The sequence below is a fragment of the Chiloscyllium plagiosum genome, unplaced genomic scaffold, assembly GCF_037043375.1.
Source record: "Chiloscyllium plagiosum isolate Xiang-an unplaced genomic scaffold, Cpla_swu_hap1 HiC_scaffold_9, whole genome shotgun sequence".
Lineage (NCBI taxonomy): Eukaryota > Metazoa > Chordata > Chondrichthyes > Orectolobiformes > Hemiscylliidae > Chiloscyllium > Chiloscyllium plagiosum.
This window is the reverse complement of record NW_028270147.1, coordinates 90,167,265-90,194,963: the sequence shown is the minus strand read 5'-3', so window position 1 is coordinate 90,194,963 and position 27,699 is coordinate 90,167,265. Positions and strand designations below refer to the sequence as shown.

At 45.1% G+C, this 27,699-nt stretch overlaps 1 protein-coding gene across 3 annotated transcripts in view; it reads left to right on the top strand.

Moving 5' to 3' along the window:
• LOC122554649 (ADAMTS-like protein 2) overlaps nt 1-24,193 on the top strand; it is a 122,952-nt gene extending 98,759 nt beyond the window's left edge. For all 3 annotated transcript variants that reach the window (XM_087990286.1, XM_043700011.2, XM_087990285.1), the window contains exons 12-18: nt 5,758-5,884; nt 7,686-7,899; nt 11,022-11,177; nt 13,462-13,632; nt 15,939-16,115; nt 19,247-19,391; nt 23,967-24,193. In XM_087990286.1, the coding sequence (XP_087846412.1) occupies nt 5,758-5,884; nt 7,686-7,899; nt 11,022-11,177; nt 13,462-13,632; nt 15,939-16,115; nt 19,247-19,391; nt 23,967-24,082 (1,106 nt within the window). In that variant the 3' untranslated portion in view covers nt 24,083-24,193. The remainder of the gene's footprint in view (nt 1-5,757; nt 5,885-7,685; nt 7,900-11,021; nt 11,178-13,461; nt 13,633-15,938; nt 16,116-19,246; nt 19,392-23,966) is intronic.
• The last annotated feature ends 3,506 nt before the right edge of the window (nt 24,194-27,699 follow it).

Below are 27,699 nucleotides of genomic sequence, written 5' to 3'. Positions count from 1 at the left end.
TTGCTAGTGTAGATGAGCAGAGAGATCTCGGTGTCCATGTACATAGATCCTGAAAGTTGCCACCCAGGTTGATAGGGTTGTTAAGAAGGCATACGGTGTGTTAGCTTTTATTGGTAGAGTGATTGGGTTTTGAAGCCACAAGGTCATGCTGCAGCTGTACAAAACTTTGGTGTGACTGCACTTGGAGTATTGCGTATAGTTCTGGTCACCGCATTATAGGAAGGATGTGGGCGCTTTGGAAAGGGTTCGGAGGAGATTTACTAGGATGATGTACTAGTATGGAGGGACGGTCTTATGAGAAAAGGCTGAGGGACTTGAGGCTGGTTTCATTACAGAGAAGAAGATTAAGAGGTGACTTAATTGAGAAATGCAAGATAATCAGGATTAGATAGGGTGGACAGTGAAAGCTTTTTTCCTCGGATGGTGATGGCTAGCACGAGGGGATGTGGCTTTAAATTGAGGGGTGATAGACATAGGACAGATGTTAGAGGTAGTTTCTTTACTCAGAATAGAAGGGGCATGGAATGTACTGCCTGCAACAGTAGTAGACTTGCCAACTTTAAGGGCATTTAAATGGTTATTGGGTAAGCATATGGATGAAAATGGAATAGTGCAGGATAGATGGGCTTTAGATTGGTTTCACAGGTCAGCACAGCATCAAGTGCCAAAGGACAGTAGTGTAACATTCTGTGTTCTATTAACATGCCTTTTAAGGGTAAGTTGGATAAGGGCAAAATGAACCGAAGATAACGCTGATACAGTGAGATGAAGTAAGGTAGGACAGGGATCATGGGACATAAACATAGCACGGACCAGTCTGACTGAACGGTCAGTTTTAGTGCTGTTGTTTCTTTGTGCAGTACTTGCATTTATCCTGTGATCGGCCACATTTCCAAACAGCATTTTTTATTTCGGGCTCATGTTTAGCCTAAACCAGAAGAGAGTAGATATCGGTTGTTTGCAGTAGGTGCTCAAATGGCAGACTGCTGGTGGTAGCCAGGATGTGTCAGCTCTGTAGACTGAAATGTGGAGCCCTCTAGTACAAAGAGCCCAGAATACGTGGAAGCCAGCCCTGGTCCGATAAAGATTGTGGCTTGCCTCGGCTAACAGAACACGTGATGGCCAACGAGACCCAGGTCAGCTGGTTCCTCTTCCTACTTTGATTCCGTTCCCATTTATTGTTGGAAGATCGGGGATTGGGTTTTCCATTTCAGACTAGGAAGCAAAAGTTGGGACATTTCCCAGCGATGCATTCCCAACTTTGGAAAGTCATCCCATTCGCTTGGAATTTTGGTTTTGAGCGTTGGCTTCTCTCTCTAGTGATATACTTGGCCTGCCTGCATTTATTGAGAGATCTGGCCAGTTCTCTGCCTTGATATTATGCCCTCTAGACCCTACTCTGACTCACCCTCAACCTCTTTACCCTCCGCTGCCTCCTTGCTCATCCTCGCCACCCCCTCATGTCTCTTACATAACCTCCTATGCATTCTCCATGCCCACTCACCCTGTATACATTGTGCATATATTGGGCCATATATTAACACTGCAAGTCTCTGAAATAATTTTTAATGAAGCCATTTAAAATCCTCTTGGAAAAATATCCCTGATTAGGAGCTAATAAAACTGTCAGTCAAACACATTGGTATTGAGAAAAGCTTTCTTGTTTCAAGTGCACGTTATTCTGTTAAAATAAGCAAACGGCCATTCAAGAACCTCATCGTAATATCTAATTCTATTATCTGCTTGTAAAGATTTCCTCTAACAAAGCATGCAGTCCTCTCACAGTTGTGTAAATAACTTCTGTTGTGCTGATTTGGGGTTTGGAGCTCAGCCAGTCATTCATAATGGAATTACATTACGTCAATGAATAAGCCGACTCTGCACAGCTCAATGTAATCGACTCCTTGAAGTTGCTTGACCAGGTGCCTACCCAGTTGCTCATTTCTTTCTCGCAAAGGCTGAATGGAGTTTCAATAAGAGAGGATTGGCATCTGTTCAGCTTTTTTTTTTGTCAAATCGTGAAACACTGTCTGGCATTTGAATCAGTATAATATTCAAATTGCAGAGTGCAGTCCCGTTTAAATCAACTTACTGACCATTTTGATTGAATAAGAGCACTTTTGTCTGCAAGCGCATGAACTCAAACAGACATTTGCTGTTTATTAGTTGTTACTTCTGTTTCAAGGACAGAGGTTTATGATCAGTCCCTGCTTTGAAGGCATGTTTTAATCATCACATCTTTGTAGTTGAAGTTGGCAGGCTTTTAAACATTGTCAAATAGTGCCTGACTCTGTGGCAGGCTTGCACCCTCGAGGTTCACATGTTGTCCTACCCGGCATGGTTCCCGAGGTAGTTTGGGCTTATCTTTATATTGAGTTTTTTGAGCAACGATGTAACATTTGCAATTTTCCAATCCCTTGGTACCTCCTCTGAGTCTAAGGAATATTGAAGAAATATGATATGCCTCTACACATTCCACTCTCATTTTCCTTGGTATCCTAGGATGCATCCCATCCAGTCCCAACCTCTCGAAGTACAGGCATCATATTTAATACCTTCCCCAATCAATTTTAATTCCCTCTAGTATCTAAGTGACATCCTCTGAGTGGCTTCTTCATTCACCATAGCCTGGGTAGTATCTTGTTCCTAGATCAAGACACAAACAAAGCATCAATATAGTACCTCAGCTATGTCCTCCGCTTCCATTCAGAAATGCCTGCTTTTGTCCCTGATCAGTCCCAGTCCCCTCCTTACCATCTGTTTACTGTTTGTATTCCTGCAGACAACTTTGGGATTCTATTTTCTGTTAGCTGCAAGTTTCTTCTCATTTTCCCCCTCTGCGTCTCTTACTTGCCTTTACATTTCCCCTCTGACCGTTCTATATTCAGCACTACTCTCAAATCTATTCCTTCCTGGATCTTTGATAAGCAAACATTTTATTCTCTATTTCTGTCTCTTTTGCCATCACAGAGCAGTGGCTTTGTTACCCCTACCTATCCCTTTTTGAGGGAATATACCATAAGTGTGCCTCAAATGCCTCTTCTTTGAAGGTAGCTTACTGTTCAACGACCATCTTTCCACCTGACCATTGCATTATTCAGACCCCATCTGCGCTTACCTCATTGAAATTGGCTTTCTTCCAGTTAGTCCTTTTACTCTGGATTGTTTCTTCTTGTGTTCTATGGTCAACCGCAGCCTTATTGAACAATGATCGTCACCATCTAAATGATCTCTGACTGACACTTGATCCGCCTCCTTCCTAAGCAACAGATTGAGCCATGTCTGCGTTCCGGCAGTAGAGAATTCTCCCACGTACACTCTATAACACTTGCACTACAACTATCCCAGTCTATATTCAGAAAATTAAAGTCCCATGTTTTACCTCCCCTGTTAATTTTTGTGTCTCTGTAGTTTCCTTGCAAACATGTTTGAGTAAATCCTTCCTGCTAGCTGGTGACCCATGGATTTCACTGAGCAATATAATTGCATCCTTTTGGTTACGGAGCTCCAGCCAAATTGATTTTATCCTTGGCTATTCTTAGATATCCTCCTCCTCTAGCAGTTCTGCCACCAATTCCCCCCTTTCTCTCTTTCTCATTCTTTCTGAACACCATGATGCCATATTAAAGGATTGGACACTCTGGAGGCAGGAAGCATGTTTCCGCTGATGGGTGAGTCCTAAACCAGAGGACACAGTTTAAAAATAAGGGGTAAGCCATTTAGAACAGAGTTACGGAGAAACTTCATCACCTAGAGAGTGGTGGGTGTGTGGAATGCTGTGCCCCAGAAGGCTGTGGAGGCCAAGTCTCTGGATACTTTCAAGAAAGAGTTGGATAGAGCTCTTAAGGATAGTGGAATCAAGGGTTATGGGGATAAGGCTGGAACAGGATACTGATTGAGGATGATCAGCCATGATCATAATGAATGTTGATGCTGGCTCGAAGGGCAGAATGGCCTACTCCTGCACCTATTGTCTATTGACGCAGGACTTGCCTGCTTCCACCACGTTGCCTGGCTTTGGACTTGACCCCCTTCCCCCATTCCCTTCCTTTCCCTACTTGGAACCCAATGTGCATGCAGTTCTCTCTCCCCTCCCTCCAGCCCTCCACTCCCCACACCCGGTCTCTGGGCCCAACTCCCCTACCCTGCCAACACTGCCCTTCCCCTGCCACCACTGGACACAATTTCTTCCACCCACCCTGACCTCCCTAAATAGTGCATCACTTAGTTGGCCTCTTTGCCACCTCGCATCCTAGCACCGACCCCCAATACTTTACCCCCTCCCTATGGGGGATCCTACTTAGCTGGCACCCTACCCCTCTCCCCTGCTGGTACCTTAACCTCACACTTGCATTTTATGTTTATTGTTTGACAGCGGACAACATTTCTGAATGATTCCTGATTGACATCTTCTCTTGGAAATGCGGAACTGTCTCCTTCCTTAAAAATGAAGGTGCAGAGAGGCTATCTGTGAGATTCCCATTCCTTGGAAAATCCAGTCCATTCTTTTTAATTATACTTGGTGCATTCACATACATTTACGGTAACCCTGATCTAGATTTTTCTACCTTCCCTCTTAATCTGACCCCAACTACTCTGCCTTATTCTTGTGCTATCTATCTCTCACAGTGGTCTGTGTTCATTGCTGTGCTTCAGTGATATTATCACATTTCCCACCCCTCGCCAAGTAGTTCAAACCCTTCCCAATAGCACCAGCAAAATGCCGCATGAGGAATTTGGTCATGGTTCTGGTAAGTGCAATCTGTCTAACCTGTACAGGCTCCGCCTCCCCAAGCACTGCGTGCTAGTGTCCTCAAGATCTAAGTTCCTCCCTCCTACACCATCTTTTCATCTGCTTTATCCTCTTATTCCATTATACAGTTGTGTGTGGCACTGATAGTAATCTCGAGATTAATCCTGTTCAGGTCCAGCTTACTAACTTGTTAAGAAGCTCCTTAAAATCTGACTCAGGACCACCAGGCCTTTACTTTTCCATGTCTTAGGTTCCGATATGGATCATTAGTTGTTCACCGCTGTCTCACCATCTGCATACACTTCCCCCTCCCAAATTCCCACCCCTCAGGCTGCTCTACAGCTGTTCAGTGACACCCTTTCACCACTGTGAGATCAGGGAGGCAACATAACATCCTGGATTCATGTAAGTAGCTGCAGAAACACTGATCTACCTCCCAAAGTCTCAATCTCCTGTCACTGTTGCTCTTCCAGCCTTCCTTGCACCCACACCCTCAACCTTGACCCCATACAGCTGAGCCTGGCTGCAGTCCCTAGACGAACCATCCGGAATCCGATCTGAATGCTGGTCGGCGAGTGGGATGTACTCAGGAGACTCATGCACAGCGTGCCTGTTCCTTTTTGCCTGTTGGTGTTCATCCATTCCCTCTCTCCCCACGTACTGCTAAACTGCAGGGTGATCAGGTGAGTGCACTCCACCTTCGCATTCAGCCTCTTGAATGGATGGCAGGGATTGTGAGTGCTGCTCAGATTCCAAACCTGGAACTCGAGCTGCTGCAGAAAATAGTTGCGCAGTGCTGACAGTGTGGCACTCCCTTGGTGCTGCGTTGGAGCACCAGCCTGAGTTTGCTGCTCAGATCTCCAGAATGGAGCTTGACACCCGTCTGGCCTGGAGGCAAGTGTGTTGCTACTGGGCACTGACATCAGAAACAAGGTTCTTAGTATAACTGGTACAAGGCTGCTGAAACAATGTCTAGTGAACTGTAATCCTCTCCCTCCCTACAGGCATTACCACTTCTTATGCTATGTGTGTCAGGTACGATGGAGTGGAGGTGGATGAGTCTCACTGTGATGCAGTTACCAGGCCTGAGCCGACACATGAATTTTGCACAGGAAGGGAATGCCCTCCCAGGTAAGTGAGCTCAGTGGCTTTTCAAATGTGGTGTAGATATTGTGTTTAAAGGCGGAACCCCTGCCCTTCCTCTGCTAGGGCTATTGGTTTGAAATCTGCACCTACTCACTTAAAGATATTAGAAATAAGATCAGGACTAAGTTACATTACCCATCAAGCCTGTTTTGCAATTCAATAAGATCATGGATGAATATCAATATTAACTCCACCTTCCTGATGTACAGTCCAGTAGTCCAGATTCCCTTGGGTGCTAAAAATCCATGGATATCAGTCCAAAGCATCCATCCTTTAGGATTGAGATAATATTGGATAATATTTTCAAATATTTGTAAACTTAAGAGCAAAAAGGATCCTCACCATCTCCATTCTAAACATCCAACCTCTTATCCTGAGACTAATTTTAGGTGTATACGCTCCCGAGTTGAGGACATAGTTGCTCGGCATCTACTGTGTTGAGTCCTTGAAGTATTTTCCAAGTTTCAGTGATATCAGCTCTCATCCTTTTCAAGTCCAGAGTAAAGCAAAATACTGTGGTTATTGGAAATGTTAAATAAAAACAGAAAATATTGAAGAAACCCAGTGGGTACTATTAATGGATCTGTGGAGAGAGAGAGAGAGAGAGACAATGCTAACATTTCATAGTAATGACTTTTCGTTAGAATGCACAAAATTTGGACTCATTCTTTACAGTCTCTTCTCACGGACATCCCTTACATCTCAGGATTTAGTTCAGTAAACGTTTTGCAAACTCTCTTAGACCAGGACATCTTGCTTAGGTAAGAAGACCAAAGCTGTGCACCAATGCAACAGGATTTGATTTCCTCCTTATTTTGCTCCGTACCTCTTTAAATAAAGGTGAACATAATATTTATCTTTCTAATTGCTTGCTGACCGAGATACTATCTTTCTGTGATCCATGTGTAAGAACACCCAAAACCCTCTGAATACCAACATTTAATAGGACCTCACCTTTAAAACACTTGTTTTCATGCTTCCTATTAATGTGGATAATTTAGGAACGATGAGATCAAACCTATTGGTATTTCCCCAGATAATGTTGAATCCCATGAGGAAGATTTAATGGAGTAGTGCGACCATAGTAATGTCACTGAACCAGTAGTCCAGAACCCTGGGCTAATGTTTGAATTTATTCACTGAAGTATGAATTCAATAAAATTCTGGAATATAAAGCTAATTTAATTTCATCTGCTCCGCCTTATTTTGAGGCTATGCCCCGAGTTCTAGTTTCACCCTCTGGTGGAAACAACCTTCCTGCTTCTATCTTACGCATTCCTTCACAATTTTATATGTTTCTACAAGATTCCCCCCCCCTCATTCTCCTAAATTCCAATGAGTATAGCCCCAGTATACTCAACTCTCTCAACCGAGTGAACCTCCTCTGTACCCCTTCCAGTGCCAGTACATTGTTTTTCAGGAAAGCCTACATCTTCTGACCTTTCCTGGTCTGGCCTACATGTGACTCCAGACCCACAGCAATATGGTTAACTCTTAACTGTTTCCAGAGATAGGCAACAGACTCTGGCCTAGCTAGTTACTCCCACCTCCCATGAGCGAATTATACAAACGCAACAAGCATTGAGGAATTTGAGAAGTGAACTTCAATGGTCAACTCGTCATTTGATGCAGTTGAACTTTAGGAGCAGGAGGACACCATTCAGCCCTTCTAGTGTTCTGCCATTCCGTTAGTATTACAGCTGATCTGTGCCATACCTCCAGCACGCTCTCCTTTCCTAGTCTTGTAGTCACACTGGATGTTTCTTTTTCCTTGAATGCCTTGCAGATGGGAGACCAGCAGATGGAGCGAATGTTCCCGGACCTGCGGGGAAGGCTATCAATTCAGGACGGTGCGGTGCTGGAAAATGATCGCTCCGGGTTTCGACAGCTCTGTTTACGATGAATTGTGTGAAGCAGCCGAGTTGACCAGACCAGTGGAGCGCAAACTCTGCAAAAACAAGGGGTGTGGGCCGCAGTGGGAGGTGTCAGAGTGGTCAGAGGTAACGCAACTTTGTTTAAGCGCGGCTTTGTCCTGTTAAGCTGTCTGAATATTCACACTGTGTTGAAAGTTACTGAGAACATTTTACACTTCAAATATCTGTGACTCTCCGCTGCTTTGTAAAAGGAAGGAAATTGTAGCTCCATGGGAATATTAAATATTAATTCTTGAACAAAGGCACCAATGACAAAATTAACACTAATGACCCATCCATTATTTAACAATATAGACAGAATGGCTCAGATCAAAATAGTTTGTCGTAACAGAGGGACCTGGAGGCTCAAATGCATTAATGTTTGAAAATGGCAGGGCATACATGAAAGAGTAGACTAAAGAATTTTGAGCTCCTTAAACAAAAATATTGAGTACAAAGGCAGAACTTATGCTGCAACGTTCTAAAGTGAATAACTGGAGTAATTGTGTCCAGTGAAGGTTTACCGGAATGGTTCCGGGAATGAGGAAGTTTGGTCACAAATTGACTTTAGAGGAGCTGTTTTTGTTCTTCTCTGAGAAGAGTTGATTGAGGGGACTATTAATTGGGATTTACAAAATGATCATGGGCTTACTTCAGGTAGACAATGGAGATGATGGGTAGTTGGGTTAAGGACGGTCAGTTGGGTTAGGAGGAATGGGCCGTCAGGTTGATGCACAGGTTAGTTCATTGGGGTGGAATGATGGGTAATCCAGGGTAGTGTGGGTGGATAGACAGCTTGTGGGGATGGCAGGAATGGGTAGTCAAGGGATGAGTGGTCGGGATTGGAGAAATAGATAATTGGCTCGGGTGTGGCTTGGATATTTGTGTTTGGGATGGGGAGGGTATGGATATTTTGGGCTGTGTATTTGGAAGGGGTTGATAGTTGTGTCAGGAGTGGTTTGAATAGGTGAGTAGTCAGGGGCTGTGTGGTCAGGTCAGGGGAATGGGCATTTGGTGGGGTGGAGTGTAAATAGTTTCTGTGATCGGGTCGGGGAACAGGGGGGTTGAAGATGATGTGTTTTTATGCTGAACCTTTTGTGACAGACTACTTCATCCAGTTTTAGTGACCTATACCCATTTGTGAAGGTTCTCTACTGCTGCCACATGGACCACCAGGACAGCAGAGAGAAGTGCACAGTGAACCCTTCTCTCTGTGGATCAAGATTGGCACCCACAGTCCATCCCCTGGCTCCTGATATTGTTAACCAAGAGATTCTTCAACATGTCAATGCTCAAACAGCCCTGTGTGAGACGGCAAACAGTAGCACTGCATGAAAGACTAAAAGCAGAAGCATGAGAAGCAAGACAGTGGGTGGAAATGTTGTTTTTGATTAGGATTATATCGTACTGCTGATCTGTATTTTCTTAAAGGTGAGGAAAGGGATTTAGGTGTTTGAATCGTCGCCCACTGACAACTTGTGGACTGGGATAAAGAGCAACTGGAAGGTGTAAAGACAGCATCTTTTTATTGCGCGCTAGAATGGGAAAAGGGCTGTTTTAAAACCAAGGACTGTGGAAGGAGTGACTGCACTTATAAAAATAAGTTACTAGAACACATTGGGAGTTGTGTTTACGTGGCTTTTTTTTAAACAGTGGAGGAGGAAAGGTGATATGACTCAGCATCAGGAGGTTTTCTCAGAGTGAGAATCGTCCAGTGACAGGTAGCTGATTGGTTTGTGCAAACATGAGATCATCACCATGACGACAGCTCTCTGATTGGCTCCTGGGAAGGTTAACAATGTGATTTATCCTGATTTGTGGGGGAGAAATCTCTGGGCTGCTGAAGGAGCATGTGCCGTGTCTCTATCTCTGCAGCAAAGTAACTAAAGCCGAAAGAAAGATGGTTGCTTTCTCCCACCATTTCTTTAAGCTGTTGTCTTCAACCAGTAAATTAATGGCTTTACAATAGTAGTACACTGTACACCCATTGCTCTGTGCCTCCTGAGAAGGGGCTCAGAGAACAGAAGAGAAAGGAACATCTCATCAAATCCTGGGGACTGGTGCCATTGAACTGTTTCCCCAGCTTTGTTTCCTCCACTAGTTTGTTTTTTTGTTTGCTTATCTATCTGTATTGGTGTGCAAGTGTTTTAAAAGAGAATTGAGTTCCAACTAGTAGAATTAAAAGCTGTAATCAACAGTCTCATTTTGCCTATGGTTAGTGTTTATTTATTTACAAAACATGCCATACATACTCAAGTAAAAGTCAATCTCATGTGAAAGTTGACACGCTATTTTTGGCCAAAAGAATCTGGAATTTTCCATCTAGCTCATGTAAAAGTCTACCCTAGTTCTTCATAGGTAATAGATCAACATTTGTGAGTCAAGCGATTATCCTGTACATAAATGTTATGATGAGGAAATTGATTCTTTTTCATGCTGTTATGTGTTTTATGTACAGTTCACACCAACATTAGGTTACAGATTATTAAGTTCATTATCAAATGAGTATGATAATTAGTATAATTAGTGTGATACAAAGTTTATCACACCATTATTTCCTAAATAAGATGGTCCTATATGCATTTTCTTCACAATAATTGCCATGCAGCTGTTGATGATTTCTCATGGCTACTATGATCAATGAGACTGTATGAGAGTCAAATGTCTGATAAAAGCTTAAAATGTTAGTTTGAAAAACCAAAACAACTGTAGACCAGAGAAAGCGGAGGGAAATGGAAGAATTTGGCACAAAGGTTTAAGGACACATCAGGTCAGAGTCTGGTGACAACCTCCTTTTGCATGCAGCTCAGCTGAACTCAGTTCCCCAGCAGCACTTGTGAAATTACTGGAATTTGTTATGCAGGATTTCAGCCTCTTAAAAATAGTATCAATGTAATTGTCAACCCCATAAATTTCACCTTAAAAAAATCTAAAAAATTCAACTTTTACATGAGTATATGTAGGTTCTTTTATAAGTACAGGAACCTGATCAGTATTTTTTTTTGTTAACCCGAGTCCATCAGGCAGGTAAATTGAGGATTTTTAGGATTTATTGCTTCTGTTTTTGTGTTCCAAATGGAATACTGAGTTGAAGTATATTTATCTTTATTTAGGACTCAGTCCTGAAACAGTTTTGCGATGATAGTTATTGGTGATTGGAAATGATCTTGGATAATGGCCCACTGTAGTAATGGTCTTTCTCCCTTCAGTGTTCTGCGCGGTGTGGCACCAGGGGGAGCATGAGACGTGAAGTTCGATGCTCTGTTGATCCTCGCTTGTGTGATGAGTACACCAAACCAACCAACAAGAAGGAGTGCATGGGGCCACCTTGTGACCGTCGTTGGACTGCATCAGACTGGGGACCAGTAAGGGCTGCCAACATGCTTCTGATCTATTGTATCCGAATGAACCTGGCAGATCGCCATCTGTCCGAATCGACAGTCCACAATATGGAAGATACTTACAAACTAGTTAATACAGATATCCTCATCCCTTACTGACAGGATCACACAGACACTGCAACTCCACACTGACAATAATGAATGGACATATTTTACTGAAAAAGACATTACCCCCATGTAGACATTAACACCCGCACAGGCACACACATATCGACCTTAAACATAAACACACTGATCCCATGCTGACAGTAACACACACACACACATCTCACACACACGGACATTGTACTGACATTAATACAAGGATACACTGACCCCACACTGACATTAATACACAGACACCCTCTCCCTGCTCTGATACTAACACACACAGAGATACACCTCACACTGACATTAATACAAGTGCACACTCATTCTACGATGACAATAACACTTTGGGACACTGTCATGTAAATATGGTGATAGTATTATTTTTGACTAGGCTTTGACAGAGGTCCCTGAGGCCAGTTGGATCATGGGACCTAGTGGTAGTTATCTATGCTTTGTGGATAATTATTTCTGAATCTTGACTGCAATTATTTGCTGTCATAGTAATCAGTGGCATCAGATTTGATGGGGTGTAGGTAGAAATAAAAATCTGACCAGTAAAGCTTGTCCTCACGTTTTATTTACATCGATCCAACATTATATTTTGGATCCATTTTTGGAAAGGGGATAACTGCTGATGTTGATTTCTGTTAGATCCTAACCGTGATTTTTCTCTGATACTCTGTGTTTGTTGTGTCTTCCTCTTGACTGATCTTTCTAAATGTTTCATAATTGTTGAGAAAAGAGCTCCATGGTCAATATCACTGAATTCTTATCTGCAGGACGTAATCCGTCTAGTTGTCACATTGGTCATTGTATCTTTGGGAATTATCTTCGAGGAGAAAGTGAGGGCTGCAGATGCTGGAGATCAGAGCTGAAAATGTGTTGCTGGAAAAGCGCAGCAGGTCAGGCAGCATCCAAGGAACAGGAGAATCGACGTTTCGGGCATAAGCCCTTCTTCAGGGCTGAAGAAGGGCTTATGCCCGAAACGTCGATTCTCCTGTACCTTGGATGCTGCCTGACCTGCTGCGCTTTTCCAGCAACACATTTTCAGCCCATCTTTGGGAATTAGCCTGTTATAAACAATCTGCTTCAACCCCCACCGTCCCCCACCACCTCCCATCCCGCTGTGGGGCTCACTGTCTTGTGTCTTCCAATACGCTGGTTTCACAATGGATTGTGTGGCTGCCTACCCCTCACTAGTCAATGTCTTTGCAAGAGGAAAGGAGCTTACTGCAAATAATGGAAATTGTGTATGCAGGCTTGGAGGATTCACATCTTTTGCTTATATGCACGAAAACGAAATCGACCGTTTGCGTTCTTCATTGCCAACTCTGTCCCCTCCCTGGCACCATCTTGTTACCTATCGCAAAACACCACTCACTTTATGTCGAACACCACCTGCCTTTTATTCCGACCTCAGAACTGCTGAAATCCTCCCTCCTACTTTGTGCTGTTGTCACCTTCAGACACAGAGACTCCAGTTCTCTCCCAGCTAATCTCCCGTGCTCCACTCATCATCGACGTCAGGTCCTCAAAAAGCCCTGTGGTCCATATCCTTTCCCAGAATAACGCCTTCCTGATCTACATTGAATTCTCGTACCATCAATGCATCAAGTTCTCATCTCTAAGTACTTTAATGGCCTTTCCCCCCCTTTATCTTTGCAACTTCCTCCAGCTGCAGAGTTCCTTCCTGTCTCTCTGGCTCCAGCCTGTTGTCCCTTTCCCCAGCTCTATACCCGCTACCATTGGCGGCCATGTTTTACTTCCATTAACAGGCTCTTCACCCTCCATTTTCTGCTTCAAACGCATAACCTTCTGGTCATCTCTCCTAAATCCTCCCTTTCTTTAGTTCAGAGCCCATTAATTGTACATGAATGAAGTTTATTCAATATTCATTCTTGGTATGTTTATGTCATTGTCCCAGACCAGAGTTAATTGCTGATCAGTGGTCGCTCTCGGGTTTGGATGATGTAGTGAACTATTTCCAAGTTGAGAGACTAACACTAGAGGATCCCATGTTTCTCTTGCTCCTTCTCCAAGAGATGGGGTTTTGACTTTGGGAATGGTGTTCAACAAGTCCTGGTGCGATGTTGCTATTGACGGTGAAATATTTGCTTGGCTTGGTTTCTAAGCCCCATCTTTCCTTTTCTCAATGCAGTGCTCAGGAGCCTGTGGAGAGGGCCGCATGACACGCTACGTGGTTTGCAGGAACAACGAAGGCAAGGTCCTACCGGATTTGCAGTGTGACCTGGCGACAAAGCCCCTGGCGGTGCACCCCTGTGGAGATAGAGACTGTCCCCCTCACTGGGTGTCACAGGAGTGGGAGCAGGTATGTGAGGGACTAGTACACATGCTGTGGGAATACTGGGGAGAAAGTACTCAATTGGAGCAAACTGCCTATCTCCACAAAACCTCAAGGCTGCTCGCGAAAGAGAGATGAACAGTAGAGAGAGCACTTGAAGATTTCTCATCATTAAATAAATGCTTCACACCGAGTACCTTATGCGAAGAGGAAGAAAATTCAATGCCCGCTATGTCAATTTCCCTCACTTCCCCCACTTTTTCAGACTCTCTCCCTCGGTCTAGGACTCCTGGACCCTGTGCCCTGCTCGCTGTGGGACTCCCGGACTCTGTCCACAGTTCGCTTCCAGACTCCCGGACTCTGTCCCCAGCTCGCTCCCAGACTCCCGGACCCTGTCCCCTGCTCGCTCTCAGACTCCCGGACCCTGTCCCCTGCTCGCTGTGGGACTCCCGGATCCTGTCCCTGCTCGCTCTCAGACTCCCGGACCCTGTCCCCTGCTCGCTGTGGGACTCCCGAATCCTGTCCCTCGCTCGCTGTGGGACTCCTGGATCCTGTCCCCGCTCGCTGTGGGACTCCCAGACTCTGTCCACCGCTCGCTGTGGGACTCCCGGACCATGACCCGCTCGATGTGGGACTCCCGAATCCTGTCCCCGCTCGCTGTGGGACTCCCGGACCCTGTCCCCCGCTTGTCGTGGGACTCCCGAATCCTGTCCCCGCTCGCTGTGGGACTCCCGGATCCTGTCCCCAGCTCGCTCGCAGACTCCCAGACGCTGTCCTCGCTTGCTGTGGGACTCCCAGACCCTGTCTCCCGCTCCCTCTCGGACTCCCGGAATCTGTCCCCTGCTCGCTCCCAGACACCCGGACCCTGTCCCCCGCTCGCTATGGGACTCCCGGACCCTGTCTCCCGCTCCCTCCCAGACTCCCGGATCCTGTCCCCAGCTCGCTCCCAGACTCCCGGACCCTGTCCCCCGCTCGCTATGGGACTCCCGGATCCTGTCCCCTGCTCGATCCCAGACACCCGGACCCTGTCCTCGCTCGCTGTGGGACTCCCGGATCCTGTCTCCCGCTCCCTCTCGGACTCCCGGAATCTGTCCCCTGCTCGCTCTCAGACTCCCGGACCCTGTCCCCCAGCTCGCTCTCGCTCTCCCCCTCCCTCTCTCGGACTCCTGGACCATCAGTCGCAGTCTCTGTACCATTCCCGGGATTGAGTATAATCCAGTCTCCTGCAGCAGGGACCATGGTGGCTGGGCTCACTCTGTGTGAGTTTCCAAGCTCAGTGCCCCTTTGAGGGGCCTGGCATCAAAACGTGGGGCAAGAAACTGAGAGCCACCCTGCTGCCCTTTGTGTTGATCCTTCTCTGCTCCCCATTGTAATGGCCTCTCTCCACAATCCTCATTCACCGGTGTCAGGGGATACCTGCCAAAGTGCTTGGACTGTTAACAATAGCAGGCACCACATGGGGACACATTCAGTGATGGAGAGCTGCCAGTTTCTGGTTAACTGGCAACTGTCGGCCTTCTGGATCTCTGTCCTGCTAGGTCTAAAATCCCAGGAAGGTCCCTCACTAGCCAGTTAAATGCTTCAAGGAGGAAAGGGATGTTGGGGTCTGCAATGGTTCTCCAGTGGTGGAGAGATCCCGTCACCAGCACTAATTCCAGTGCAATCTCAGTTGCGGCCCTCTTTCGCACTACGTGACTGGGAGCTGATGAGAGAGTTGGGAAGGGGGCAAGAGACTAGGAGAGGGTGAGACGCTGTGCATGAGTGAGGGGATGGGAGGGGGTGAAGGGCTGCCAGAGGAGAAAATGAGTTCCTTCAACTTCCAAAGTTTAGAACTGGACTGGGATCCTTGTTGAGCTTTCTCAGGATTCCCATCCCCTGACAGAAAGGCAGGCCTGGAGCCCGAGGAAGACAGAGGAGCGACTGGTGATCGGAAACAGATTTGCGTAGCGACCCAAAGGTTCGCAAAGCAGTCCAGCCTCGTTTTGTATGATAATTGACTTCCCAGGGAAAAGTCACTCGGGTTATCTCAAGTCAGACCTTTTACATTCATATCTCGCTGTAATATTTGCCAACTTCCTGACATTCTGTTGCACTTGGGAGCTTCGGCCTGCACCTGTCACCATTGTGTTAATGTGGGCACCAGTAACTAGACAGGGAGTTGAGAATTTTGTGGGTAGGAGAGTTTTAGTAGGAGGGTTGTGGGGGACCAAAGGGTGAATAAGTCAGTCTACTGCCTGGCTGATAGCTCTTGAGCTCCCCCTGGTGTAGGGTGTGGGCATGGACTGACTACCCAACTGTGTAATAACTGGTTGCCATGGTCTTACTAAATTTAGTGCAATGCCACATGTGGCCGGGGCAGGAAGACCCGGAGGATTCTATGTGCTGGCCTGGAGAATGGAGCTTATAAGGAGTATGAGGAGAGCCGGTGTGGTCACTCCAAGAAGCCCGACGAGGAGGCGGCCTGTTTCGAGAGGCCCTGCTCAAAGTGGTTTAAAACGTCTTGGTCCCAGGTAAGCAAACTGACCGGGTCAGCACTTGTGTCTTATTGATTTACTAAAGGGGACTGTAAGCTTGCCCTGTGTGTACTGCAGCAAATAACCACTTGCTTCTTTAATTCCATACCAAATTCATTGCCACAGAAGGCTGTGGAGGGCAGGTCACTGAGTGTATTTAAGACAGAGATAGGTAGGTTCTTAAGTATCAAGTGTTACGGGGAGAAAGTGGGAGAATGGGGTTGAGAAACCTATTAGCCATGATTGAATGGTGGAGCAGACTTGATGGGCTGAGTGGCCTAATATCTGCTCCCATGTCTTATGGTCCTTTGGTCCTTTCCCATGCACATTTCCTGTGTTTGGCCTCTCGACAGTTTTTTTTTCCGTGCTCCATTGGAACTGGGTGCAGTTGTATTGGCAGGTCAGCTCACGATGAACTACTGCTCATGGTGACGTTTGTTGCCACCGTTCTCTTTCAATGTCGGAAACTGCAACACCTGCTCGGTCAAGTGCAGTTGAGGAAAGCCGCCACCTGGTTTCACTAGGAGAGCCTCTGCTCGTTGACAAGACAGTTTATTACACATTAACAACCACTTACAGATTTCATTGCGAAGGTAGACATTGCCACAGAAACTCTGAGGAGGATTGATGTTAAGTCTCTCTCCTTCCTTCCAGCTGTTCTGTTCTGTTTAGGGTGGCCCACCAGAGTGCTCCAGGAAGCAGGATCCCAGTTTTGCTGCATACCTTTGCTGTATTAACAAGGACTTCATGAGCAGCCCCACTGATCGCCTACTACTTTTCAGAGAGATTAACCCGAAGCAGTTATTGCCACTGTCTCAACCTCCTGCCAATCCTGCAAACAGTTTCATTGCTTGTGAGAGGAAAGTGGGTTAGCCCATTCTGTTTTCAGAATCATATAACATAATGCACAAGAGTAGGCCATTCAGCCCCTCTAGCCTGTTCTGCCATCCAATAAAATCATGGTTGATCTGACTGTAACCTCTACTCCCCCATTCCTACTTACCCTTGATAACCTTTCAACCCCTTAATAAATAAAAGGCTATTTACTTCTGCCTTAAAGTACTCGTAGACCTATTCCACCACCTTTTCAGGAAGAGAGTCCAAAGAGGGCGGCACGGTGGCACAGCAGTTAGCACTGCTGCCTCACAGCGCCACAGACCCGGGTTCAATTCCCGCCTCAGGCGACTGTCTGTGTGGAGTTTGCACATTCTCCCCGGGTCTGCGTGGGTTTCCTCCGGGTGCTCCGGTTTCCTCCCACAATCCAAAGATGTGCAGGTTAGGTGAATTGGCCATACTAAATTGCCCGTAGTGTTAGGTGAAGGGGTAAATGTAGGGGAATGGGTCTGGGTGGGTTGCTCTTCGGAGGGTCGGTGTGGACTTGTTGGGCCGAAGGACCTGTTTCCACACTGTAAGTAATCTAATCATAACTCATGACCCTCTGATAGTAAAGAAAATGGCCTCCCTTCTCTCCTTAATGGGAAAGAATTGATACTTAACCAGTAGCCCCTAGTTCTAGACTCTCCCATTACAGGAAGCGAGCTCTCCACTCCAACCTGTTAAAGCCTCTCTGGGTCCCCTATGTTTCAATCAAGGCACCTTTTTTTAAGACTCTAACGAATACAACCTAGATTGTTGAACCATTTCACATATGACAAAGCACCTAATTCCAGATATTAATCTGCTAAACCTGCTCTGTTCTGCTTCTAAAGTATTTACATCCTTCCTTAAACATGATAAACTATAGCATGTAAAGATGTACTTTTGTTTTTGTATTTTTCATTGTGGACTGAAGTGGGGAAAGGATTGTTTTCAAAACCAAGGTCTTTTGCACTTTTTCAAAAGCAAGTTATCTGACACTCAATGTAAGTGCTGTTTACACTGCTGCTTGTTCCAGGAGTTTGCCCAATCCCATTGCAGATGAGCCTGAGCTAGGGTTTGTGCATGAATAGAAATTCAGCTGGCAGCAAGTGGCTGATTGGTCTGGGGAATGATGACCTGTTATCAAAGCCCTTCTGCCCACCAACAACAATCTGCAATGTGATTGGCTCTCAGGTAGCTGAAGAACGTGTGGGTGTGAATGTTTGGGTGAGAAGCCGTTGGACTTACAGGAAAGAAATAGCTGTGTTTCTGCTCTGCAGCAAAAACACCAAACCCTGAAGAAAGCCAGTTTACCACCCACCCTCCACGATCAGTCACTGCAATCTGCAGCTCTTAACCAATAAGTCGGTGACTTTACAATTGTGAATCAGTCCCTCTGTGCCTCAATAAGAATCAATGGTTACAGGGAAAGAGCAGGAAAGTGACATGAGGGATGCAATCCACATCAATCTTGTCAAGCTGGTCATGTTGTATAGTGAGATTCATTTAGATCGTGATGCTGTAACTGATCACATGACATTGGTAAGAGAGAAGACACCAGTCTAGAATGAGCATATGGAGAGAGGGGTCTAAGACACTGCACAGGAGAGCTGTATTTGAGAATCTGCTATGGGCAGATGTCAATAAAATAGTGTTACAGTAGTTAAGAAGTTGAAGAACATTACTTAAAGATACTGGGACGGGACAATGGATGTGCAAACAGTCATTATCTGAGATACTGCAGACTGGCATCTCAATATGCAAGTTGTGGTATTGCTTTAGAGCACCTGAGTCTGTCCATCAGAAATGAGTGGGTCATAACGAAGGAACTTGAATGTTGAACACAGCTTAGTCTGTACTTGTCTGAGAGAATATAGACTGGTGTGGCCAAGACATGGCTTAATCCCATGTTCGTTGTGTTCTTTATCTGACCTGTAACTACCAGTTAAGTTGACGGAGAAAACGGTAACTTTACATCTAACCTATTCTGTACGTGATGTAGGAGGATCTAATTGGGTTGTCAGGGGAGAGCTGTGTTCCGCATTGGACAAGCACAAGAACAGAAGTACTTGATGGACCTGGATGGAATGAAGTTGGAATGCTTGTTGAGTCACTGAGAACACGGTCTGTTCCCGGGCACTCGAATCCTCTTTGACAACCCAAACAGTTTCTCCTCATTACGGATCTTTGACACCTGGCCACATACTTGCATTCAGCAATGTGTGTTTGGTGCTGTCCCAATGACCAACTGCTGTCTTTATCTGACACAGTGCAGTAAAACCTGTGGCAGTGGTGTCCGAGTTCGTGAAGTGAAATGTTACCAGGGAGATGAAGTTGGACAAGGCTGCGATCCATCCACAAAGCCAGAGGCAAAAGAGACATGTGAGGTTCAACTGTGTCCCACGGACGCACCAGGTAAGGTTAGCCAAAATATACCCACCTCGAAACAATTGCACCCCAATCCATTACCCCCTCAACTATTAGATCCTGAAAACAACAGCTGCATCAATTAAATCCCCAATCCAATTATCCCTCACCATTAAAAACCCAATCCAATTATCCCTCACCATTAAATCCCCAATCTAATAAGCCACCCCGCCATTAAATCCCCAATCCAATTACCCCCCCACCATTAAATCCCCAATCCAATAACCCACCCACCATTAAATCCCCAATCCAATAACCCACCCACCATTAAATCCCCAATCCAATAAGCCACCCCACCATTAAATCCCAATCCAATTATCCCTCACCATTAAATCCCCAATCCAATAAGCCACCCCACCATTAAATCCCAATCCAATAACCCCTCCACCATTACATCCCCAATCCAATTACCCCCCACCATTAAATCTCCAATCCATTAACCGCTCACCATCAAATCCCCAATCCAATTTCCCCCCACCATTAAATCCCCAATCCAGTAACCCCCCCTGCCATTAAATCCCCAATCCAATAGCCCCCCACCATTAAATCCTCAATCCAATAATCCCTTCCACCGTTGACTCCCCAATCCAGTAACTCCCATCATTAAATTCCCATACAATACTTCCCAAGAATCAAATGCCGAACACAATAGCGCCAACCAATAAATTCCCAATCCAATATCCCCAACAATTAAATCCTCAATAACTTCTAGCATTAAACTCCCAATCCAATAATCCTCATAATTAAATCCCGAATCCAATGCCCCCCACCCCACACACAAGCAAACGCATGTGCGCTCACACATGCACGCACGCACACGGGTATGGGTGGGTTTCGCTTCGGCGGGTCGGTGTGGACTTGTTGGGCCGAAGGGCCTGTTTCCACACTGTAATCTAATCTAATCTAAAAAAAAATCTAATACCAAATGCCGCCTTCGCTCTCCTGTCTACCTGCATCTCCATTTTCAAGGAATTATGTACTCCAAGGTCTCTTTGTTCAGCAACACTCCCCAGGACCTTACCATTAAGTGTTAAAGCCCTGCTTTGATTTGTTTTCCAAAATGTAGCTCGTCACATTTCTCTGAATTAAACTCCATCTGCCACTCCTCGGCCCATTGGCCCATCTAATCAAGATCCTGTTGCAATCTCAGGTAACCTTCTTCGCTGTCCACTACACCTCCAACTTTGATTTCATCTGCAAAGTTAGTAACTGTACCTCCTATGTTCATATCCAAATCATTTATATAAATGACGAAAAGTAGTGGTCAAACACCGATCCTTGTGGCACACCGCTGGTCAGAGGCCTCCAGACTGCAAAACAACCCTCCACCATCACTCTTTGTCTTCTACCTTTTGAGCCAGTTCTATATCCAGACGTTTAGTTCTTCCTGTTTTCCATGTGATCTAATCTTACTAACCAGTCTACCATGAGGAACCTTGTCAAACACCTTACTGAAGTCCATATAGATCATGTCCACTGCTCTGCCCTCATCAATTCTCTTTGTTACTTTGTCAAAAAACTTAATCAAGTTTGTGAGATGATTTCCCACACACAAAGCCATGCTGACTATCCCTAATCAGTCCTTGTCTTTCCAAATACATGTACATCCTGTCCCTCAGGATTCCCTCCAACAACTTGCCCACCACCGACGTCAGGCTGATCCATAGTTCTCTGACTTGTCCTTACCACCTTTCTTAAATAGTGGCACCACGTTAGCCAACCTCCAATCTTCCAGCACCTCACCTGTGGTTATCGATGATACAAATATCTCCGCAAGGGGCCCACTTCCCTCCCTTCCAACAAAGTTTGAGGGTACACCTGATCAGGTCCTGGGGATTTGTCCATCTTTATGTGTTTTCAGACATCCAGCTCCACCACCTCTGTAATATGGACATTTTTCAAGATGTCTCTATTTATTTCCGCAAGTCCCTCTGCACAGCAAACACTAATGCAAAATAGTCATTTAGCATCCCCTCCATCTCCTGCGGTTCCAAACATAGGTGTCCTTGCTGAACTTTAAGGGGACCCATTCTCTCCATAGTTACTTTAATATATTTGTGGAATCCCTTTGGATTCTCCTTAATCCTAATTGCTAAAGCTATCTCATGTTCCGTTTTTGCCTTCCTGATTTCTCTCTTAAGTATACGTCTACTGCCTTTATACTCTTCTAAGGATTCACTTGATCCACCTGACATATGCTTCCTTCTTACTCTTGACCAAAGCCTCAATTTCTCTAGTCATCCAGCATTCCCTACACCTACCAGCTTTGCCCTTCACTCTAACTGAAACATTTACGTCTCTGGACTCTAGTTATCTCATTTTTGAAAACTTTCCATTTTCCAGCTGCCCCTTTACCAGCAAACATTTGCCCCAATCAACTTTTGAAAGTTCTTGCCTAATACCATCAAAATTGGCCTTCCTCCAATTTGGAACTTTAACTTTTAGATTTGGTCTATCCTTTTCCATCACTATTTTAAAACTAATAGAATTATGGTCACTGGCCCCAAAGTGGTCCCCCACTGACACTTTGGAGAAGTACAGGACATTGGTTAGGCCACTTTTGGAATACTATGTTCAATTCTGGTTTCCCTGTTATTGGAAGGATGTTGTGAAACTTGAAAGAGTTCGGAAAAGATTTATAAGGATATTGGCAGGGTTGGAGGGTTTGAGTGAAAAGGAGAGGCTAATTAGGCTGAGGCTGAGGGGTGACCTTATAGAGATTTATAAGATCTTGAGTAGCATGGATAAAGTCACTAGCCACGGACCTTTGCCTAGGGTAGGGGAGTCAAAATTAGAGGACACGTGTTTAAGGTGAGAAGGAAAAGATTTAAAATGGGTCTAAGTGGCAACTTGTTACACAGAGGGTGATGTGTGTGTATAGAATGAGATGCCAGAGGAAGTGGTGGAGGCTCTTACAGTTACAACATTTAAAAGGCATTTGCATGGGTACATGAATAGGAAGGGTGTAGAGGAATATGGGTCAAATGCTGGCAAATGGGATTAGATTTATTTAGGATATCTGGTCAGCACGGATGAGTTGGACTGAAGGGTCTGTTTCCCTGCTGTATAACTGAATGACTGTACAATTTGATCAAGGATATCTAGCTTTGATTTAATCAGGGCAAGCTAATTTTCTTGAGGTATTTGGGATGACAGAAAGGGTTGTTAAGGGATATACTGTCTGATGTAAATAGACTTCCAAAAGGTTTACATAGTGCCACACAACAGGCTTGTCCATGAGATTGAAGCCTATGGAATACAATGGGCAGCAGCAGCACAGATACAAAGCTGGGTAAGTGACAGGAAGCAGAGTGGAGGGAGATTTGGAGGGGAGTACTCCACAGTTCAGGACAGGGATCATCACATGCAGACTTGGGTGTATGGGGTACAACTTCAAGTATCTGGGGATGGCATAAAACCTGGAAGCATTGTGAATGGTGAGCAGGATAACGATGGATATCAAGTGGATGCTGACATACCTGCTCGACTGTGCAGAAATGTCGCAGCTACATATAAGGTACAGGAGTGTGAAATGACATCTTTTGTATCAAGAGCAGACAGGTGACAGAAAGTAAAAGTACAACTCTAACAGGAATGCACAAACATAGTCCTAGGGTTGTTTGTCCACACAGTATTTAAGGTTGAGAAAGTGGTTAGACCTGCATATGCGATTCCAAGACATAGTGTTCATACCAGAGAGAAAGTGAGGGCTGCAGATGCTGGAGATCAGAGCTGAAAATGTGTTGCTGGAAAAGCGCAGCAGGTCAGACAGCATCCAAGGAACAGGAGAATCAACGTTTCGGGCATAAGCCCTTCCTGAAGAAGGGCTTATGCCAAGAACAGGGCATAGTGCCACTGGTGACCTTCAGGGCTACAATCCTGCAGGGAATAAGACAAAATACATAGTCCCTTTTTTTATCGCGGTGGGGGGGGAAGTGCAAGTACGGAGTGAATGGGAGGAAGAGGTTGAAGTTCATCACCAATCCCAGTCAATCTCCTGCTCCTTGGATGCTGCCTGACCTGCTGCGCTTTTCCAGCAACACATTTTCAGCATAGTGTTCATACCAGACAAGTTACGATGAGCTTGGTTGAAATACTAGCACAAACTAAGCTGGAGTATTGGGACCAGACAGCAACACTAGTGTGAAGAGAGACAATCAGACATTTTTTCTATTGAAGAAAGGAGTGCAACAAGGCTGTGTACTGACACCAAAATGCTTAATATAGGCTTTAATTTGTTGGGTACTGAGTTATTGGAGAGGGGCGAGCGAGATTACTTGACTGACAGTGAAGAATTATCCAATTAGATTACAGAGGACTTGACAATTTCCAGTTGAGTGTGAGGTCTTGTGCCACAATGCTGAAGATAATGGGTGACCAATGGAAAGAGTGTTGGGTTGGGCAGTTAGGAGGTCACAGGTCATGTGGTAAAGCTTGCCAGAAACTGTCTACCCAGTGTTGGCAACACTCAAGGTTTGCAGGTTGGGGTGTCTGTGCAAGTGAGGTGGTGAAACGGCATCTCGTTCTCCATGGTAAATCTTCTCTTGTTTGTTTGTTTTGCAGATGACAACTGTCAGGACAAAGTGACGGCCAACTGTGCATTGGTGCTGAAGGTGAAGCTGTGCACACACTGGTACTACAGGAAGGCCTGCTGCAGATCCTGCAAGAACAGGGCATAGTGCCACTGGCGACCTTCAGGGCTACAATCCTGCAGGGAATAAGACAAAATACATAGTCCCTTTTTTTATCGCGGTGGGGGGGGAAGTGCAAGTACGGAGTGAATGGGAGGAAGAGGTTGAAGTTCATCACCAATCCCAGTCAATATGAACAAGCAATGCTGCAAAACATCAGAAAATGCACAGTACACCCCATACCACGTTTGTTTGACTTGTGACTACACTATCACTCTGCCTCTTCTCTCTCTCTCTCTCTCTGTTTCTCGCTCCGGTCCTCCATTGTATTGGAAAGGTGCTGTGTTCATTCCCATTACTTCACACCCTTGACCCAACCTCCCCCAGCTCTTTAAAATCTGCATCGATGCCTCTCCTGGGGTTGCGTCATGAGAACTTTTGGGAGTCTCCCTCAGTGAAGAGGAGCATGAGCTTTGATTCAGGACCTCCCCCAAACCCCTCCACTACCTGTACCTTCCAAAATGGCCATTGTTCCTGTTCTCTTGACAGCTGACCCCGCCAGAAACAAAGTGCGTGCCAATCCACTGCCAACCCAGACGATCCGCGTCTTAGTAAGACAAGGTGAAATAGTTAACTAAGGTGGTTGCTTAAATCTTTGAGTATTATGAGTGAGGGTCTGTGAGGAGGGCAAGGGACAGCAGCCATTTACAGATTTTCAGATTCCAAAGTCTTGGGTCAAAAGCAGCCAAACATTCAGACCAAAGTAAGAGACATGACCTAATACAGTTAAGCGACTTGTGAATAATATTCAAAGTAAAAATTGGTCCAGTACTAATTTGAATGCCTGGGCACCTCCAACCATTACAACAAGTACTGTACTCCATATTGTTTACAAGCTTTTCTAGAGCCACTTGGAGGCAGAAAATTAGTACTGTATTAATTTCTTCAATCTCTTCATAATCCAATCTTTGCACCCTCCCCCCCCCCACCACCCCCAAGCTCTGCACTTGACTCTTCTTCACACCTTTAGGACCTTGCATTCCTTTACAGTAAGGAATACCAACAAGCCATCAACCTGAAATCTTCCCTTTCACTTTGCTGGAGCCAGCTATTGGGAGGAACTAGAGAGTTACTACCCATCTTGAACCTGCCTGACCCACCCCCTCACCTCCCTGTAGTGACCTAGAGTGATATGTCTGAATCTGGGGGACTTGAGAGAGAAGGGTTGAGGCTGCATTCAATTAGAAAATGGTGCTACACTCTGATACACCAACCTGGGGCGCTGTGGGCATACTCAACACTGAACTAATCATGCAGGTAATGGGGAATCACTGGACAGCATTTTAAATTGGTTGCTTATAGGACTAAAAACATGTTTCAGCACAACTGTGATAATTAGCAATTTGTCGGGATCACCACAAGATGCAGAGCCAGTCACTGACTCGCAGGAGATCATCATTGAAGAGGGAGAGGTTCTGGTCACTGCTGGGTGACCATGTGATTCGCGCCGCATGTGTTTTGATCCCAAGTGATGCTGGGAAAACCAGAATGCAACCAAAGTGAGAGCTGAAAGTGCTTGACAACAGAAGTCCCCTTTATGGTGTTGCTATACACAGGTCTGCTTTGGAAGGTGAAGTTAACACTCCTTATGAAGCTAAGTTTGGGGATGTATTTCTGATAGAATAATGTAGCTTTAATATATGACAACTAGACATTATCACATGCTCCCAAGGGTAATTGTACAGCCATTCTTTTAGAGTTATGTTGCAGTAACAGATTATTGATTTACTGTAGCTATATTATTAGAAGTATTTTGTACAGCAATAAATAACAGTGACTTTTTGAGTGGCTCCTGTTTTGTGCGGGGATGTGACATTGTTGAGCTGCACTGATGGAGGAATGTTCCTTAGTCTGCTATGGTACCCACTGGAACTACGGACCATTGGCTGGAGCAGTGTGCATCAAGGGTTCAGAAAAATAATTCATTCTAATATTTAGCCCAATAATTAGGCTTATTTTCCCAGAATGCTAGCCAGCAGGTCCCAGTCAAACTTAGGACAGGACATGATGATCACCTGTCCAACTATGCTTTCTGTTCTGGTACTTCCCCATGGAGGAGCACTGTGCTGGATACTGCTAAGTGATAAGGACACTCGATTAGCCCTTTAGACTAAATGCCAATTGGTTTCATCTTTTCGTGCTGCCAAGTTGGTTAATTAGTAACAGTCATTGTTTGGGCAGAGCCTTCTTTCAAACCATCTAACAGGTTCCGAATAAGTGCTCCAACATTTGCATGTTCCATCATTTGGTCACAGCTTTTACCCTACTTTCACCAGTCCATATACACATTGAGATTCGCGTAACTCCCCAGCCTGTACAAATGATACTTCTCCCTGCAATACAAGGTGGTGTTAGCGTTACCTAGAGAATGGCAGACATGGAATCTCCAACCCATCCCAATAAAGCAACACTTGGTCACTTTTACTCTCAGCCCAACTTCGAGCATGTTTGTTTTATACAGGCTGCTAACATAGGAAAAAAGTCTCAATGTGTTTCATAGATTTATTATGAAAAAGAATTTGACGCCAAGTTGCACACAGCAATATTAGCACAAGAAGGGGTAAGTTTAAGTAACGCATAATTTAAAAAAAAGGGTGGGCAGAGTGTCCAGAATATTTAGGGAAGGAATTCTAAAGGCCCAGCAGCTATAGGCGTGGATGTCAAATGGAGGGATAACAGGAACCTGATGTACAGGGTGCCAAAAAGGAAAGTTGGGAATTCTGAGGGTTGTAGGGCTGGAAGCAGTTATGGTGTCCAAGGGCGTGGGGGTGATTTTCAAAAAGAGGCACAAGTTGTTTCAGTGAGAAGAAGGTACAAGGTGTTTAGGTTTGGAGACTATGGGTGGAATCAGTGAAGAGGTTCTGAGCTTCCAAAATCCCAGAGAGAGATTGAGAATGTCAGGTTGTAACCAGGTTGTGATTTACACCTGATGTCAAGATGAAAAGTGAAATTTGTCATGTTATTCCTTCAGTGATTAATTGGAAGTTTAATTTTTTTGTAAAAGCTATCCGTCGCTACACAACATTACAAATATCTGTGTAGAATGTGGACAGAGAGATTTTCTCCCAAGACAGAATCATCCGTTGTCTAATTGGTGCTAATCTGGTATCAATGTGACTCCCAACCAGACATGCTGAATGTAACATCATTCCCTAGTTAAAATTTACACTCCTAACGCATGCCTTTTGCTGAGCTTGAGGCAATGGGATTCCACAGATCCCGAATACTGGGAAGAAATATCATGCTGACGATTGGTGAAAAGACTGTTCCCTGGTTTGGTTCAAATCCAGGTCAGTTCTCGGGGATGAAAACCTTTTCTAACACAATGCTTTGGATTTACAAGTCAAATTGAAAGTAGGAGCCCTTTGAACCTGCTCTGTTATTAAATATGATCACAGCTGATCTCCTATCTCTGTGTCATACTCCCATTTTCTCTTGATGTCTTTAAAATTTAAAATGATATCAATCTCTTTCTTGAATATATTCAGTGACCCAGTCTCCAAAGCCATTTAGCATCATGAATTCCACCCTCTGTTTGAAGAATTGTTTCCTACCTCAGTCCTAAGTGGCCTGCCCCATATCCTGAGAGCATGACTTCTAGTTCC